We start from the raw sequence: 17,325 nt of genomic DNA, 5'->3' as shown, positions 1-17,325 counted from the left end.
AGTCAGATTGGGAGTGTTTGGGGAGGGGTAGACCTCATCTATGAGCAGTCACATCGGGAGTGTTTGGGGGGGGGGGGGGGGGGTAGACCTAGTCTATGAGCAGTCACATCGGGAGTGTTTGGGGAGGGGTAGACCTCATCTATGAGCAGTCACATCGGGAGTGTTTGGGGGGGGGGGGGGGGGTAGACCTAGTCTATGAGCAGTCACATCGGGAGTGTTTGGGGAGGGGTAGACATAGTCTTTGACCAGTCAGATTGGGAGTGTTTGGGGAGGGGTAGACCTAGTCTATGAGCAGTCACATTGGCTTTCTGTACTAGCGTGTGTTGACATATTTCTCTCTTTTGGCAGGCAAACATGCAGAAGACATATTTGGCGAGTTGTTTAATGAGGCGAATACTTTCTACATCAGAGCAAATTCTCTTCAAGACAGAATTGATCGGCTCGCTGTCAAAGTCACCCAGCTGGATTCAACAGTGGAAGAGGGTGGGTGACGGCACAGAAGCCGCTCTATTGGAAGCGCATTACACACAAATGCTATTAATTACCCGGCAGCAGCTGCCTCCTAGCGGGGGATCGCCATCGTCTTCCTAGGAAGCCCAGCCTGCCGCAGCTCTATCAAATGTTAATTGGCCGACAACATATTGTAACTTGCCGTATCAACAGAATTTGTATGAAAGCTTGATCAGACCAATTTGGAGCAGCCAAGCTTCCTCCCACATGCACTGTGCTCATATCAGTTTGTCTCCTACATCGTTGGGGTTCATGTAAATGCAAAATGTTGCACATAGCCGACACTGTTCCCTTCCAGCCTGGGGCCTGCACATGTTATTTCCAATGTAATGATTTGCATTGTGTCTCTTTAAACCCTTGCTGTGTTCTGCTTTAAAGGGCACGTGCACCTTCGAGCAGTCATAATCGTAGAATTTACATATAGTATGAATCCAGCTGTAAAGGCTGCATTACTTCACATAATCTTGTACTGACCCCGAGGCACAGCTTACAAATAGTTCACAACTTTACTGGTCAGCATTGTAAACAGTCAGCAATAGGTCACCCCTACTCGCCGGGCTCCCATAATGTAGTGGGACGACGTGCTCTGATGGGCTCTCTCGGGATCAGTACAGTAGTCGGTGCCGCCATCTTGAGTACATTTTCCCGCCAGATAGATTATGCGTCTTACCGTTTTATCAGCTATATAGCTGTGGTCACACATGCGCTTTACGGCGCCTTTAATATAAAGAATTTTGGGACCCCCATTCTAAGGATTTCTGGGAGTCCCAAAGGTTGGACGCCTTGTGATTATACGTTTCTCTTACACTGTGGTAGCTGAAAGATGTATTTGATATGAAGTCCTCCAAGCTTTATAGTAGCAGTAGTTCTCTCCAGCTTCTTCACTTTAATTAGGAAGTGTGGAGCTCATTGAAAGTCCAGGTTTTATACCTCTGGATATTAATGGCTAGAACCAGGGCTGAGCCTGTGAGAAGATAGAACAATATGTATGGTCTGTGCTTTTTCTGCCTGTGTGTTGTTGCACCCTGCGGGTGATCGTAAAAGGTATCGGTTGTGAAATCTGTGTCCCATAGAAGCAATTCATGAGCGCGGATCATAGATTAGCAGTGGGGTGGACTCGCATCTGTGGACAGAAAGGTGAGGAAGCTTTCTGGAGAGTCTTCACGCTGTGAAAAGGAATTAGTAGGTGAAAGAAGCCCCCTGTCAAGTCTGGCTCATTCACTAATTACAGAGGCCAGACGGATATTGCGGCTGGAAGATAGAGAAGGAAATAATCGCGTGTAGAATGAGTGTAGGGCGGCGATACAAGACCATGTGGAATCACTGGCGTCACACTCCGAGGGTTTGAAAGGCTGCGTCACTATGGATTTAGGAGCATTCCCTATTCCCCAGAATGGCACTGAATGAAATTTGTGACAATGGAGAGACCTGTAATTATTTATTATATTTATAGCGCCATCATATTCTGTAGTGCTTGGACATCGTCATCACTGTCCCATTGGCTCCTAAAGATCTCTTGGCTACCCACTTGCCAGGACCGGTATACTTCTCAATGACTGACAGTTCAGACCGGCAGCGTGGCTGTCCCGAATGCTCAATTCTCCCATGCTGTTAGCAGGAGTGACTTTGCCTCGCACCATCGGAACAGCTCAGGGGCACTGAAACAATGCGGCTAACTTCAGAGCAGCACTTACAAGCACTGTAGAGCCACCTATGCTGGACTGCTGCGTGGTGGACATTCACTTTAAAGAGAGCATAGACATTTATTATTAGCCGATGCCACTGATTTCAGCATTGGTGGTCTGTGGGGCTATAGACACTTGCCCAGTGTCCAGATGTCTTGTTTTTCCTAGGGTAATTGTCTGTTTCATCTTTCTGGCCCGTAGGAACATATCCTGGGAGCGGCTATGCTATTTCTTCGTTAATTAATCTTTACTCTTGTTTTTTTTTTTATTATTCTAGTTTCTCTACAAGATATCAACATGCGAAAAGCTTTCAAGAGTTCAACCATCCAAGATCAGCAAGTGGTCTCCAAAAACAGCATTCCCCATCCAATCACTGACATCTACAACACCTGCGACAAGCCACCTCCCCTCAATATACTGTCCCCATACAGGCAAGTGACACATTATCACCTGGCGCTTAGTGATGTCTGAATGATAAACCCCTTCATGACCATAGACATTAGCCATACGTCCAGGTTGGGAAGTACTTCCCGACCTTGAATGTATGGATGCATCCAGGCAATTTGCGCTCCCAAAAGCTGTGCACGATTGCTGGCGGGTGTTCACACCCAGCACTCGCTGTCAGGAGCGAAGCCCGCACTGCTCCCAGCGGTTTAACCTACTAAATGCTGCCATCGACATCGTAGCATTTAGAAGGCAGGGAGAGGGAGGGAACTCCATCTCCCCTCCAATCTTCATCACAAGGAGCTGATCATTGTCTTGGTGACTCCTTCATGATGACATCCGGGTCACCAGGGCTAGAAAGCTTGGTTAGAACATGCGCAGTACATGGTCTAACAAGCTTGTGTGAGTGCAGAGCTGACAGTTATAAAGCACTGAAATGCTTTATAAAGCGAACAGACTCCGTTAAGTGAATGTTCCATAGAGAATAAAAATTGTAAAAATATTTTTATTCATTTTTTTTTTTTTTTTCAGGGTTCTCACCACACATCTACAAACATTCCTTGAGGGGTCTAGTTTCCAAATTGGGGTCACTTGTGGGGGATTTCCACTGTTTTTAGATATATCAAGGGTTCTCCAAACACGACATGGCGTCCGATAATGTTTCCAGAAAATTTTGCGTTCAAAAAGCCAAATGGTGCTCCTTCCCTTCAGAAACATGCCGTGCTCCCAAACAGTAGTTTTACCCCACGTAGGGGGTATCAGTGTGCTCAGGAGAAACTGCCCAACCAAGCTTGGGGTCCATTTCATCCTGTTACCCTTACGAAAAAGAAAAATTGCATCTGTGAAAAAAAGTTAAATGTTTTCTTTTCCCCTCCATATTGCCTCAGTTCCTGTGAAGCATCGGAAGGGCTAATAAACTTCTTAAATGTGGTTTTGAGCACTTTGAGGGGTGCAGCTTTTAGAATGTCACTTTTGGGTATTTGTCTCCTATGGTTTACTCAAAATCACTTCAAATGTGATGTGGTCCCTTAAAAAAACACACACACACACATACACACACATACACACACACACACACACACACACACACACACACACACACACACACACACACACACACACACACACACACTCTGTGCTGATGTAAAGTAGACATGTGGGAAACACTATTTTGTGTGATATAACTCACTGGTTTAAGTGCATACAAATTTTAAAGTTTGTAAATTGGAAAGCTTTCAACATTTTTGCCAAATTTTCATTTTTTTTTTTCCACGAACGCAAGTGATATTAAACAAATTTTACCACAATCATGGAGTATAATATGTCATGAAAAAACGATCTCCGAATCAGTGGAATACGTTGACGTGTTCCAGAGTTATTACCTCATGAACTGACATTGTAAAATTTGCCTGGTCATGAAGGTGAAAACGGGCTTAGGGGGTGTGAAGGGGTTAAGAGTGTTTTGGTTTTTTGTTTTTCTTCTTCTACTCCTGAATGATCGTCAAAATGGGAAAATCATTATAACAGAAACCTCTAGTATTTCTGTATGTCACCTTATCCCCTGGGAGTCTTGTAATTAACGTCCTTTTTTTACTTTTGTGCTGTCAGGGATGACAGAAAGGACGGCTTGAAGTTTTACACGGATCCTTCTTATTTCTTTGACCTTTGGAAGGAGAAGATGTTGCAAGACACAGAAGATAAAAGGAAAGAGAAAAGGCGACAGAAGGTAGTGAAGGTCGGAACACAGATGGATGGTTTTCTCTAGGCCAATCTATTGTGCTGTGCGTTTCCTAGGAAGCTAAAGGGGCACAATATGGAGTCAAGCATTAAGTGCACACATTACAGTAATGAGGCAGAAGAAAGCTCCTTCTGTGCGACTGTGCCCCAGACTGGCTGTCCTACATCGGTCTACAGACAACAAACTGGCTCTAAGGGCATAAATGGCCGAGGGGCCCCTTATCACAACCTGGAATGGGGCAACATTATACCATGATTATCTGCACCTTGGCATTTAGAAAATGAAAAGCTTATTATTTTGTTTCCCTAATGTACAAGGAATATTTATTGGAATGTCCCAGACAGGCCAGATTGCAGGTATAATTTATGACTGCAGTGAGGCCGTAGTGCAGGCGGGTGCGTCCGCCCACCCAAAGTGTGAGGCTCCAGCACAGGTGTGGTACGCGCACCCACCCAGCATAAGGCTCCAGCACAGGTGTGGTGCCTACAGCAAGGGTAACCTCGAGGCAGTGTATTCATTCTATACTTTTACCATTTACTTGTGCTGTACTGACGGATAATTAACATTAGTTCAATTTTATTTGACCCTCCATTTAATTTTCCTGTCTCAGGAACAGAAACGTGTGGACGGCACGACTCGCGAAGTGAAAAAGGTCAGGAAAGCCAGGAACAGACGTCAGGAGTGGAATATTATGGCCTATGACAAAGAGCTCCGGCCTGACAACAGGCTGTCTCCAAACGTATACCAAGCAGCTTCTTCCGAGGGATCCATGTCCCCGGACACTAGGTCTGTCTGTAACTGTCTCTGTCATATCTCCGCAGTATCTTAGCATTGCACTGTGCTGTTTTACATGTCCTCTATCTAATAACTGGTCCCATCACTCCTCAGTCCCTTTGTGTGCTTGATTTATATATCTTCTTTTTTTGTTTGTTTGTTTTGTTTAATGGCTCCGGAGTCAATAAAATATATATATATTTTTATTATGCTGATTATTTAGATACAGAATATTTATATTCATTTCGTTAGGATTTCTTGAATTTGGGATTAGTTTGCACATATGCTTGCTCACAATCAATATTACTATTTAATGTTTCATCCCACATCTGCACCCTGTAGTATTGATATCATGTCAAACAGCGCATGTCACCGCTCTAGCCACTTACTGAATTTAGTGACTGGCTAGAGCAGTGATGTCACCACTCTCTCCCGTTATCGAGCTCAGTGACTGGCTGGCTAGAGCAGTGATGTCACCACTCCCGTTATCGAGCTCAGTGACTGGCTGGCTAGAGCAGTGATGTCACCACTCCCGTTCGAGCTCAGTGACTGGCTGGCTAGAGCAGTGATGTCACCGCTCTATCCAGTCATCGAGTTCAGTGACTGGCTGGCTAGAGTAGTGATGTCACCGCTCTATCCAGTCGAGTTCAGTGGTGCTTGCATGGAGCTCAGCGTAGCGTGCTGTCAATGCTTAGTGGCTCAGAAGCCACATGCCGTTCCTGGTCTTATCACAACTGTCGGGAGGGGAGCAGTGGTAGGAATACTTGATGGACCACTCTACTGAAATGAGACCACCCCCTTAATACTTAATTTTCTGCCGTACAATTTGGAATTTGGACACATGGATTATCAGTATTTTGCTCTAATTGGCTTTTACAGAATCTGCAGCACATGATGACTTTTGCCCCATTCTAGTATTTGGTGCACTTCTCTGCAATGTTTATAGGGTCCTGGCTATCTGCTTGCTGATGTGTGCCCTGATGAGGACAGGCTTTCATTCATGGGGGCTAGACCGAATTATTTTAAAATAAGGTGTTGTAATATAGCCGTCAACACGTGAGCATAGTCTGTATCTAAAGTGCAAGCCTCTCCAGACATCTGGTGACATGGTGGTTCATGCTCCTCCAGAGAAACGCAATGTGAACTTTTACTGGAAACAAAATAGGAGAAGGGTTAGTTGCATTTATTTCATTGCATTGGACGTGCTTCTGCCTGTAGTATGATGGTGCTAGTGGAGTTTGCATGGTTTGCACAAATGAGGAGATATACATATAAAAAAATTTTTAATAGAAAATTGTCATCTGATTTAGATGCAGACACAATTGTTCTGATTCCCCTGTCGCATTTCCAATTGTTGAGTACATTATTGATATTTTGTAAATTATTTTTAAGAATATTTTTTTTTTACTTTAAAACTGGCGTGTAAATTTTAATATTTTTGGCACAATTAACGTTCTTTTTATTTATACCGGTGTTTAGCAATCCGCCTCATCTTTATTGTAAGGTTGCAATTTTGTACATTAATGCTTTGATGGACTTTTTTTTTTAAAACTGCCCAACAGTGAGAATAATTTTAGGTACTTTTACAATAAAAAGCTAACGTGGCTCTATTCCACCATCATTGTTCCCTATATTGTTTAAAGGTAATCTGTGAGTAAAACTTTGACTTAGGGTACTGTCACACAGTGCCATTTTGATCGCTACGACGGCACGATCCGTGACGTCGCAGCGATCGTATGATTATCGCTCCAGCGTCGTAGACTGCGGTCACACGTTGCAATCACGGCGCTGGAGCGATGCCGAAGTCCCCGGGTAACCAGGGTAAACATCGGGTTACTAAGCGCAGGGCCGCGCTTAGTAACCCGATGTTTACCCTGGTTACCAGCGTAAACGTAAAAAAAACAAACAGTACATACTCACATTCCGGTGTCTGTCCCCCGGCGTCTCAGCTTCTCTGCACTGTGTAAGCACAGCGGCCGGAAAGCACAGCGGTGACGTCAGACGTCACCGCTGTGCTCGCTTTCTGGCTGGCCGGCGCTCACAGTGCAGAGAAGCTGAGACGCCGGAGGACAGACACCGGAATGTGAGTATGTACTGTTTGTTTTTTTTACGTTTCCGCTGGTAACCAGGGTAAACATCGGGTTACTAAGCGCGGCCCTGCGCTTAGTTACCCGATGTTTACCCTGGTTACAAGCGAACACATCGCTGGATCGCTGTCACACACAACGATCCAGCGATGTCAGCGGGTGATCAAGCGACGAAAGAAAGTTCCATACGATCTGCTACGACGTACGATTCTCAGCAGGATCCCTGATCGCTGCTGCGTGTCAGACACTGCGATATCGTATGGATATCGCTGGAACGTCACGAATCGTACCGTCGTAGCGATCAAAGTTTGACTGTGTGACGGTACCCTAAGAAGCCAGAGAGCGGTAAAACCACTCCGGTGCCCACTTAATTGCCCTCCTACACAAAGTCCCCTCTGCTCTCCACTGTCCATCAATAAGCGGGGGCAGGGTTGGTGAGGAGGAGCCGTAGATTGCAAGTGCCCCATGCTTCCAGCTGTGCACTTACAAACCTAATTGTCATATGAATGAATAATGTATGTGCGGATGACTTGGCACCGTAGGCTAATGAAATTCTTTAGTTTTTTAGTGATGGTCTTGGTGACAGATGACATGGACATGACCTCTGCTAAAGTTCCCCATACACTATAGATTTCAGACTGCTAAAAAGAGGCCAACTTATACATTTCCTACTATCAGTAGAGACTTCGTTATCCTTTTTCTCTGTCAGGTGTGTTATTGGCAATATTTGGAAAGCTAATTTTACTAGATGAGAATTGTGTTCCCCATGAATAAAAACCCAGTCACAGAGCAGGGATCAAACACGAACTATAAACTTGCATTTACACCGTTGTGTTCGAACGGTAACGACCCAACATAAACGATAATTACGGTATGTAATGTGGCTAGGTTGAACAATATATCCAAAAACGCTCGCTCGTCAAGCATGAAATCATTTAGGTGAACAAAAAAATTCTCGTTGAAGAATTGTGAAATATAAGTGGAGATTGTTCGCTCGTTCAGTGACAAAAACTAGTAGCAGCAATTCCAATAATGGCTATGGCCGTCAGTGATTGGTTGCTTGTGTTCTGCGACAATGGCTCCGCAGTAGTATGGAGCATTGGCATGAGGAGGTATCCGTCATCATTCAATGCTATTAATGCACACGCTGCTGTTGATATAAAGGCGATCCTCATCCCGTGTAAACAAGGCTGTGGAGTCAGTAAGCCAAACCTCTGACTCCTCAATTTCCATGACACCAACTCCCGACTCCACCAAAATGGGCTCCGACTCCACAGCCCTGACAGGAGTCTCTAAGCCAAACCTCCGACTCCTCAGTTTCCATTACTCCGACTCCACAGCTTTGCGTGTAAACACTCGTCTGACATCGTTTGCTCGTCGCATCATTCATCGTTTTAAACGATGATCTGCTGTAAGTCCCTTAGATCTGTCTGATGTCTCCAGTGTATGGCAGCTTAAATTACAGATGTAACTGTTTTCTCTAGGTTTAGTACCAACAAAAGCGGACTATGTTTAATAACAACTAGTGTCATTTTCTCCCCCCCATCTCCTCCTGTCATGCCACAGTAACGGCAGACCCCTAAGGAAACATCAGGGACTTTGCCTATGGGAATGCCTCCGAAAACATGACGTACGCTGAAACGTAGTGGATTTAATCATGAACGTCTGTAGCCCTATCTATACAATCATCAGTTGTGTCCTTAGTGATGGCATGTCATGGAGTTTACTAATGAATTAATTTCACTAATAGGCTGAAAGCGTGGTGTTCTCTCTCATATTAAGCTAAATTACTGTGTTTCAATTTTTGTATTTTTACCATTGTAGCGTGAAATTGTCATGTCCCTAGCGGTGAACCTTGATCTGGTGGCGTCTAACTTTTTTCTTTTTTTTTTTTTTTTTTTTCATTTTCTGTCGTAAGGTCTCATGTATCTGATTTGACAGAATACTCCTTTCCTGCCACCCCAAACCACTCCATTCACCAACATGCCATGACCCCAACTTACGTCGGATCAGGAGAGTCGCTGCATCATGTAGGCATGAATCAAGTTCATGAACATGATTACAGATCCTCCACTGGCACACTAAGACATGGGACATTGAGTAGACCACAACAGCCGCCGCCACCACCACCACCGACTATGGATGGGCCTCATCCACCTCCCCTAACTTCTAATGAATGCAGGTAATCCTCCTTTATGAAACCATTGTGATTTATAACTGCAGTTCAGCAATTATTTTGCCTGGATAGTAGTGTATTAGTGTAGTACTCAGAATATATATTAAGGGGGCACCACAGTCAAATAAGTAATGGGATCCTAACCCTGACCTATGAAAAACATACCATGCTGAACCAAGAGAAAAAGAGTAGGCCATAATACTTTTAGTGTAGTACCTTATTCTATTGGACACATCGGCAGGCTGGACCAGCGCTCTACAAACCTTCTCCTGCAGGCACCCCTAGCGCCTGTTCTGATTAGTAGGCCCACCACCACGATGTTGTTGCAGTGCGATACACCCATATAATGTCGCTCCAGGCCTACTAATCAGAACATGCGCTAAGATGCCAACAGGTAGAAGGTGGTTCGCTCAACTCTGGTCTGGTCACCTTCAACTACCGATGTGGCCCCTGGACAATGGTCCTGCTCATCTTTTTGCTCAACTCTTTCAAATATTAATGCAAAGGCTATTATTAAATTATAATGTAGAGGCTCTTGTGTAGTGGACTAGCTCTTGGGCTAGTGGACCGCCGTTCTAGTTTGTGCTTTTTTTTAGGTTGTCCGCTATGTTGATTCCAGGTTCCATGATGCTTTGCAGAGAGGGACACAGTCTCCTCACACTTGATCTACTCTGTTAGCATATGGTCACACAGTGGGTGGCACATGGCTAGAGGGCAAACCGAGGTGCGGCAATACAGCCACTTCCTGACTGTCGCAGTGGCTGTCAATTACATCATAGGGAAGTGTCAAATACTTTATCGGAAAGTGTAAATTTGGTTACTTGTTAAATGAGTTGTCTAACATTAGAAAAAGTGGCTGATTTCCTTCAGAAACGGATCCACACCGAATCATGGGTTGTCTGGTATTGCAGCTCGGCCCCATTGATGTGAATGGTGCTGTGCTGCTGTACCATTCACAACTCATGGTCATGGGGCTATTTCTGAAAGAAGACCTCTTTCTAATTCTGGATGCTCCTTTTATGACCATGCAGCTGTACAATAACCATTCAGCCATTACCAAAAAGCATTTCATTTACTTACACATCTTCTATACCGTTTTGACAGCTATTGCGATTGTTGGAAAGTGGCTGCATCTCACACGAACTTCATGTGACCCTACAGTGTATTCTATCTGGGTAGATTAGTGATCTAAAACTGCTGTCCTTTTGTCTTTCACTGCAAAATCTCAGTACATCCTTCGTGATGCATCTTCAGGTTCTCTTCCCTGCCTCCTGCTGGTGATGGGTTTCCCCTGTCAGTCCTCTTTAGCTGAAGGCATGGAGAGCAGTATGAAGCTGAATGCCATGCAATTCTGAACACAACACACCCATATAATATAGACAGTGAGTCCGAAGAGCTTTATCACTTTGCCCCTAACCCCCTGTACAGTGCATCAATGCTCTATATAAGCTCCATGATAGAATACACAGAGGATGGAACCTTTCTGGGGATACAGCTGTGTAAAAGCTTCCAGGACAGATGTGATGTACTTTATTGTACTATATTAATCATTTTCATCAATATTTGTAGTGTTGCATGCAGAATTGCAGCTTAATGACAACACTTATAAGTATGGCGGCAGATTTGTTTATTTTTTATGGCCTACTCGCATTAATTATTTACTTCACAATAGAAGGGTTACTGTTGGTATTAAAACAAAAATACAAAATCTAAGCCTAAACCATAGCAGAGAAATGGGAAATGCTGGACTCATGATTTGAAATCTTTTCTTAGACGGGTTCTCCCGGCCCAGATGATGGAATATTTTCCTGCTGGATCACCACCACCAGCTCCACCAGTCATTCCTTCAGCTCAGACTGCTTTTGTTAGTCCACTTCAGTACCCAGTCCCTGGATCTCCTGGATTATCTGGGTCTCCATATGCACCTTCTCCGCCTCCTGGTGGCATCGGCATTTCAGCTGCTACTGGGCCTCCTCCCGCACCTCCAGGGCCACCGTCATCGGCTCTCTCTCTCTCTTCATCGCCGATGCACTTCGCCAAAGTGTTAGAAGCAAAACGTCTCGATGGTGCCCATCTCCTTGGCCTCACAAGTGATGCCCGCAGTGATCTCCTCTCTGCTATTAGGATGGGTGAGTTAACATCCTGCCAATGAAAGAACATGTTTTTTCAGTCTTGCTGAACTTTTCCTGGGGCCGCCAAGTTGTGTTGTGGTTTTTTGCAGGCAGAATATAGGTTAAAAAGCAGGAGACGTTACAAATCGCGCCCATTGGTACCCTTGTCACGTGATCGGTGAGGGTGCTGATGGCTTGTCATGACTGCTGGCTGTCTGCAGAAGACACCCGTGCCCTTCATTGTGAATCTCCTGTGAACGCCAACCCGTGGCTGGCATTCATAGGAGATCATGATTGTTGCTATACATAGCAGTATTGAAGCCCTGCTATGTATAGCGCAAAATATCAGACGATCACATCCTCAAGTCTCCGAACGGGACTATTAAATACAGTAAAAAGTGGGGGGGGGGAAAACAAAAAACAAAACACAAGTTCAAATCACCCCCTTTTTGCTCTATTTGAAAACAAAGCAAAAAAATACACCTATTTGGTATCGCTGTTTTTAGAAATGTCCAATTTATCAAAATATAAAGTAAATTAATACAATCGGTAAATGGCGTCGATTAAAAAAATATCAACACCAAAATGATGATCTCTTTTTTTGGCCGCTGGAACATTATAGTAAAATACAATAAGTGATCAAAACATTGTATATACCCCAAAATGGCGCCATTTTCCGAGACACATGGCATTTTCACACGCAAAAACTTTTTTTTTTTTGCAATACAAATTATGAATTTTTATTCACCACTTACGGTAAATAAAAAATAAACTATACATATTTGTTACCTGCATACTCTTACTGATCTGGGGAATTGTATTACATTGTCAGTTTTACCATATAGTGAACATGTTGGCTAAAAAAAAAAAAATCAATTATGGAATAAATAAATAGGGCAGACAGACACTGGCGATACGTATTCTTTAAGGCTCCGCTCACATGTTTAGGAACTAGGTTCTGCCCGTGTGTGTGTGTGTGTGTGCATGTATATGTGTGTATATATTTATTTTTCTCGATACTTACACAGAATGCCCAAATCGCTTCCTTTTTTTTTTTTTTTTTTTTTATGGAGAGACACCAGAAAATGTCCCTTTTCGTAAGAAATAGAATTGAGTGGAACAGGGGTAAAAACACCTGAATACATTAAGTAGGAGGTCTGTCCACAGTATTGGCCCTGATAGGAGAGGGGTTAAATCATGAATGAGAATGTGAGGTTGTGCTAGAGGAATTTTAATATGGATGTACATCATGGGCACCATCAAACTTAATGCTGGGTTTCTATTTATGCGAGACATTGGGACTTCTTTTCATGTGCTCTAACGGAATCGGTAGTTATCAGACTTTTTCCGCTGTTCCTACTGCAAAACTGGTGGGTCTGATAAAAAAAAAAACCGCATCATCAGGGGCTTTCGGATTCAACTCCTTGAGTCTGGTGCTGATGGCCCAGATGAATAGGAGCAATCCTATAGAATAATATAGGGTCAGATCTCTCATCAGTTTCCTTCAGCCATATTTGTTGAATGTGGGAAGGAAATAAAACCCAGAAGGGGAGGATAAACTAGGCCTAAATAGATGTTTTGAGGAAAAATTCTGAATTTTCTTTAAGAAGAATCTTTATTCTTCATTGGATTATTGCCGAGACCCTTGTTACATGACTCGAAAGAAGTAAATCTGTGTGGAAACAAATAGGGGTGCAAGAAGCACATGGGTTGTCCAGTCTTCTGATAAGTCTGCAGTCACTCTGTGACCACAGACTTCAGAATCCTGACGGCATGCGCACGGCATGTTATCAGGATACACTGGTATACTGTATTTTGCAAGGGAGGGCGATAACGTGACCGCATGTGTGCGATTTGCATACTTCTGGCCACATTCTGACTAGACGTCACTCAGTTTACTTGTTTTGAGAGATAAGTCTAGTTGGCATGTGATCGCATGTATGCCAATTGCACCCGCCTGTGCTGGAGAATCCTGACCGTGCACGCTGTGAGGATTCATTATTCTGCAATCACATAGAATGACTGCAGACTTGCGCCCCAAGCCTGAACAACCCCATTTTAATATTTGGATGTAACAGCATTTTGATGAGAAAATTTCCGGTACCTCTGCTGCAGAATTTTCATTCCTATTTTTCGATAAGAGAACGTGCCCAGATAAGGTGTTATCCAAGCATGCTTGAGTGTCTTCGGCGTGCTCGAAAAATATGTTTGAGTCTCCACGGCTGTTCGACAGCCACAACTCATGCAGGGATTGGCTAGCAGCCGCGGGGACTTGAACATATTATTCGAGCACGCCGAAGACACTGTTACCACCCGAGCATGGCGGATAACACCTTATCCCAGCACGTTCACTCATCACTACTTTTTTTTCCCCTATGCCTGCATAACTACTGAGCATAGCTGGCAGTCACCGCACAGAGAAGCTGTACTTTCCCCAGAGCAGCATTCATTGTTAGTCCGACTTTCAAGATGGCGCTGCTTTTTGGTAGTAAAAGTACTTCCAGATCTCACTGTTGGGGTTTATTTCTTTTATGCAGGAATCCAGCTGAAAAAAGTACAAGAACAGCGTGAGCAGGAAGCCAAGCGAGAACCGGTTGGAAATGATGTGGCGACCATCCTGTCCAGACGCATCGCTGTGGAGTACAGCGACTCCGAGGAGGATTCCGAGCTTGATGAGAATGACTGGTCTGACTGATCTCGTCATACCGATGTAACTCGCCTGCTCCCCGCATCTGGGTGTCTGTTGGAGATCGCCATCCGGTTGTCCTGCTGGAATCCAGTTGATCAGATAGTATTCCTCCAGCTGATGTTTGCATGGAAAAAGCGAGGGTCCATGACAAGCATGAATAACGTCTAGTCTGTATGTGACCTAGGTAACAAGGACTCGGTATGCCTTAGCGACCTGCAGAAAGGTGTAAACGTACTGGACATTATAGGAATTTGTAGTCAATTATTTTTTATTTGTAAGTGTAATCTCCCACAGGGGAAACTCAGGGACACATTCTGATAGTACAAGAGTAATGCAGGGCACGCGGGTGTCTGCTCTGTATATTCGGCTCCAGTATTTTACAGGTAAGTTCGAAATGTGCCGATTACAACAGTGGAAATAGGATCCATTCTGCAAAAATATTACATTGGCTGTTAATATACCGCAGGCTACCCTCATGGACAATGTGACGAGCACGAAGGCACAATGATGGCTGCAGAGCTGACGATCGGTAAGCCATCCCGATTGTGATTGTCAGTCAAGTCCAAAGTTTCATGCAACTTTGCAAAGATCACACATGGTTGGATTCCTTTTATTTTTCCATCATATACAGAAGGCTCAAGGTTGTCTGTGGGGTGTCGAAATTTGATCTTTAAAGCCGATGGCACACAAGCAACGTTTATCACATGTGGACTGGATAGGTGATAGATGTATGCTATCTGGGGGTCCCACAGGGCTTTAAATGGAGCAGTGGTCACCACTCAGTGAATTGTCTGCGGGACTCATGGAGATAGTCATGCTCTCTCCATGCTCTGTCGATTCCATATGCTTTCAATGGCATGGCACATGGACACATGCTCAATCCTCATTCTTATCTGTGGGGGTCTTAGAAGTGGGATCCCCTGTAATCAAACCCCTATGACCTCCTATCCTTTCAAGGAATAATAAGTCTTGATTCCATGGACATCCCTTGAATCAGATCTGCTTGTAGGAAAACATCCGGAATTCTCCTTACCACAGAGTGAAGACAAAAACTTGTGGGGATAATCTGTGTGGTGCCAGTGAATGATATCTCTGGAGACAGGTTTGAAGAAAGGTTTTGTTGAAACAATGCGTTTCGCAGCTGGTCAATCTCCTTCAGGTACATCGTGTACCTGAAGGAGTTGGATCAGCTGCGAAACGCATGGTTTCAATAAAACCTGTCTGTAGACACCTTTTATACGGACTGGCTACGTTTGGAATATCCTGTAAGTTTTTGTCGTCGCCCCATAGTCTCTCATCAGTTACGGCACTCGAGAGTCCAGGAAGCAGCAACCGGGTATAGTGGATGTACCTAAACCTTTCACAGTGTTGTGCCTGCTCTGCACAAACTAACCAGGTGAGCAGTGCTCATTACTCATTGAGCACCCAGATCTATTGCGCCACACATGACTTCTTGCATATAGGACGCTTATCATTCTGCTTTGGGAGCGGCAGGTGCCCCTGTCATATGTGATCTAGCAGATATCAGCAGATGTTACATCAATGGCTCTGCGCACCGCACGAGTCATTCCAGCTCCTATGTTTTTTTTGTTTTTGTTTTTTAACTCTACTCTAAAACACTGCAGTGCTTCAGAGGAAACATACATTTAGAAGCCGGATGAGGACCATGCTGCTGTGCTGCCAAGTTCACGGTCCCTGCATTTGCCTACAGGAGGTTTTTATGTAGACTGAAGTCAGATTTTTCTTTTTTTATTAAAGGTTTTTTTTTTTTTTTCTGTTATCAAGTGTGGAAAAAAAAAAAGTAGCCTAACACCAATGACGATTCAGTTTAGATATTAACCCTTTTAACATAGTAACATAGTTATTAAGGTTGAAGGAAGACTTTAAGTCCATCTAGTTCAACCCATAGCCTAACCTAACATGCCCTAACATGTTGATCCAGAGGAAGGCAAAAAAAAACATGTGGCAAAGAGTAAGCTCCACATTGGGGAAAAAAAATCCTTCCCGACTCCACATACGGAAATCAGACTAGTTCCCTGGATCAACGCCCTATCAAGGAATCTAGTATATATAACCAATATGAATTGCCTACATATTGGGGCTGATTAGGTAATCCTGTCTAATATAGAGATGGTGTAAACTTTACACTAGACAGCTTGGGCCATTTTTGTCAGTGGCTTATGCTAGATGATACGTTTTGTGCATCTTTAGGACTTATCACTTACTTTCCACCAGCTCTCAATTGGGCCTAGTTTATTTTCAATAATTTGGGTCCACATTTTGGTGCACATTGTTGCATTTTAGGCCTTGCCCAGCCCAGCGAAGTCCAAAACCTTTCCCATTAAGCGGTTTTGACTGGTAATGTGACAGACGAAACCATTCAACAAGAGTGGCTCCGTTTCCACAAGATAAAAGTCCTTTATTCTCAAATCATTAAAGGGGGTTGACCAGGACTATTTAATTTTTTTTTTTTACTATGTGCCTAATAAATGACAGGGAGCAATAACTTATCTGACCATTGTGCCCGGTGCAGATCTCTGCAGGCTCAGAGGGCTCACAGACCGCTCCTGTCGGCGATTCAGTGGCTTCCCCTGACATGTCTTAGGCCAGTCTCACACGTCCAGATAATTTCGGTACCGGAAAAATCGGTACCGGAGTTATCTGTGTGCTCACGTGGCACATCAGTGTGGCACACGTGCGGCAGCCGTGTGCCGACTGAGGACCACACGGACCGTGCAGGAGACAGCGCTAGAGTTAAGCGCTGTCCCCTGCTTCGGGTGCTGAAGCCGGCATTCATTCCTTCTCCCAAAATAAAGTTCCTGGTCACATCCCGCCTCCCACCCCCTGTGCGTCCGCCCGCTTGCATTAAAATACTCACCCGGCTCCCGCAATGCAAGGGGGCGGGCGCACAGGGGGTGGGAGGCGGGATGTGACCAGGAACTTTATTTTTAAACACAAAAATAATAAAAAAAAACACCTTGATTTTTCATTCCTTCTCTTCAGCGAATGCTGCTGGGAGAAGGAATGAATGCCGGCTTCAGCACCCAAAGCAAGAGACAGCGCTTAACTCTAGCGCTGTCTCCTGCACGGTCCGTGTGGTCCACGGGCGGC

General features: G+C 44.3%; 1 protein-coding gene across 2 annotated transcripts in view; it reads left to right on the top strand.

Moving 5' to 3' along the window:
* The window catches only part of WASF3 (WASP family member 3), a 73,746-nt gene extending 56,733 nt beyond the window's left edge, over window positions 1-17,013 (top strand). The window contains exons 3-9 of one of the 2 annotated variants that reach the window (XM_077298304.1): window positions 349-483; window positions 2,473-2,626; window positions 4,248-4,374; window positions 4,988-5,163; window positions 9,157-9,420; window positions 11,188-11,543; window positions 14,063-17,013. In XM_077298304.1, the coding sequence (XP_077154419.1) occupies window positions 349-483; window positions 2,473-2,626; window positions 4,248-4,374; window positions 4,988-5,163; window positions 9,157-9,420; window positions 11,188-11,543; window positions 14,063-14,220 (1,370 nt within the window). In that variant the 3' untranslated portion in view covers window positions 14,221-17,013. The remainder of the gene's footprint in view (window positions 1-348; window positions 484-2,472; window positions 2,627-4,247; window positions 4,375-4,987; window positions 5,164-9,156; window positions 9,421-11,187; window positions 11,544-14,062) is intronic. The other variant, XM_077298305.1, reaches the window with a different exon arrangement.
* Window positions 17,014-17,325: the final 312 nt, after the last annotated feature.

Source organism: Ranitomeya variabilis, chromosome 3, assembly GCF_051348905.1.
Source record: "Ranitomeya variabilis isolate aRanVar5 chromosome 3, aRanVar5.hap1, whole genome shotgun sequence".
In the NCBI taxonomy this organism is placed as follows: domain Eukaryota; kingdom Metazoa; phylum Chordata; class Amphibia; order Anura; family Dendrobatidae; genus Ranitomeya; species Ranitomeya variabilis.
Note: the sequence above shows the minus strand (reverse complement) of the source record. Positions and strands in the feature narration are given on the sequence as shown.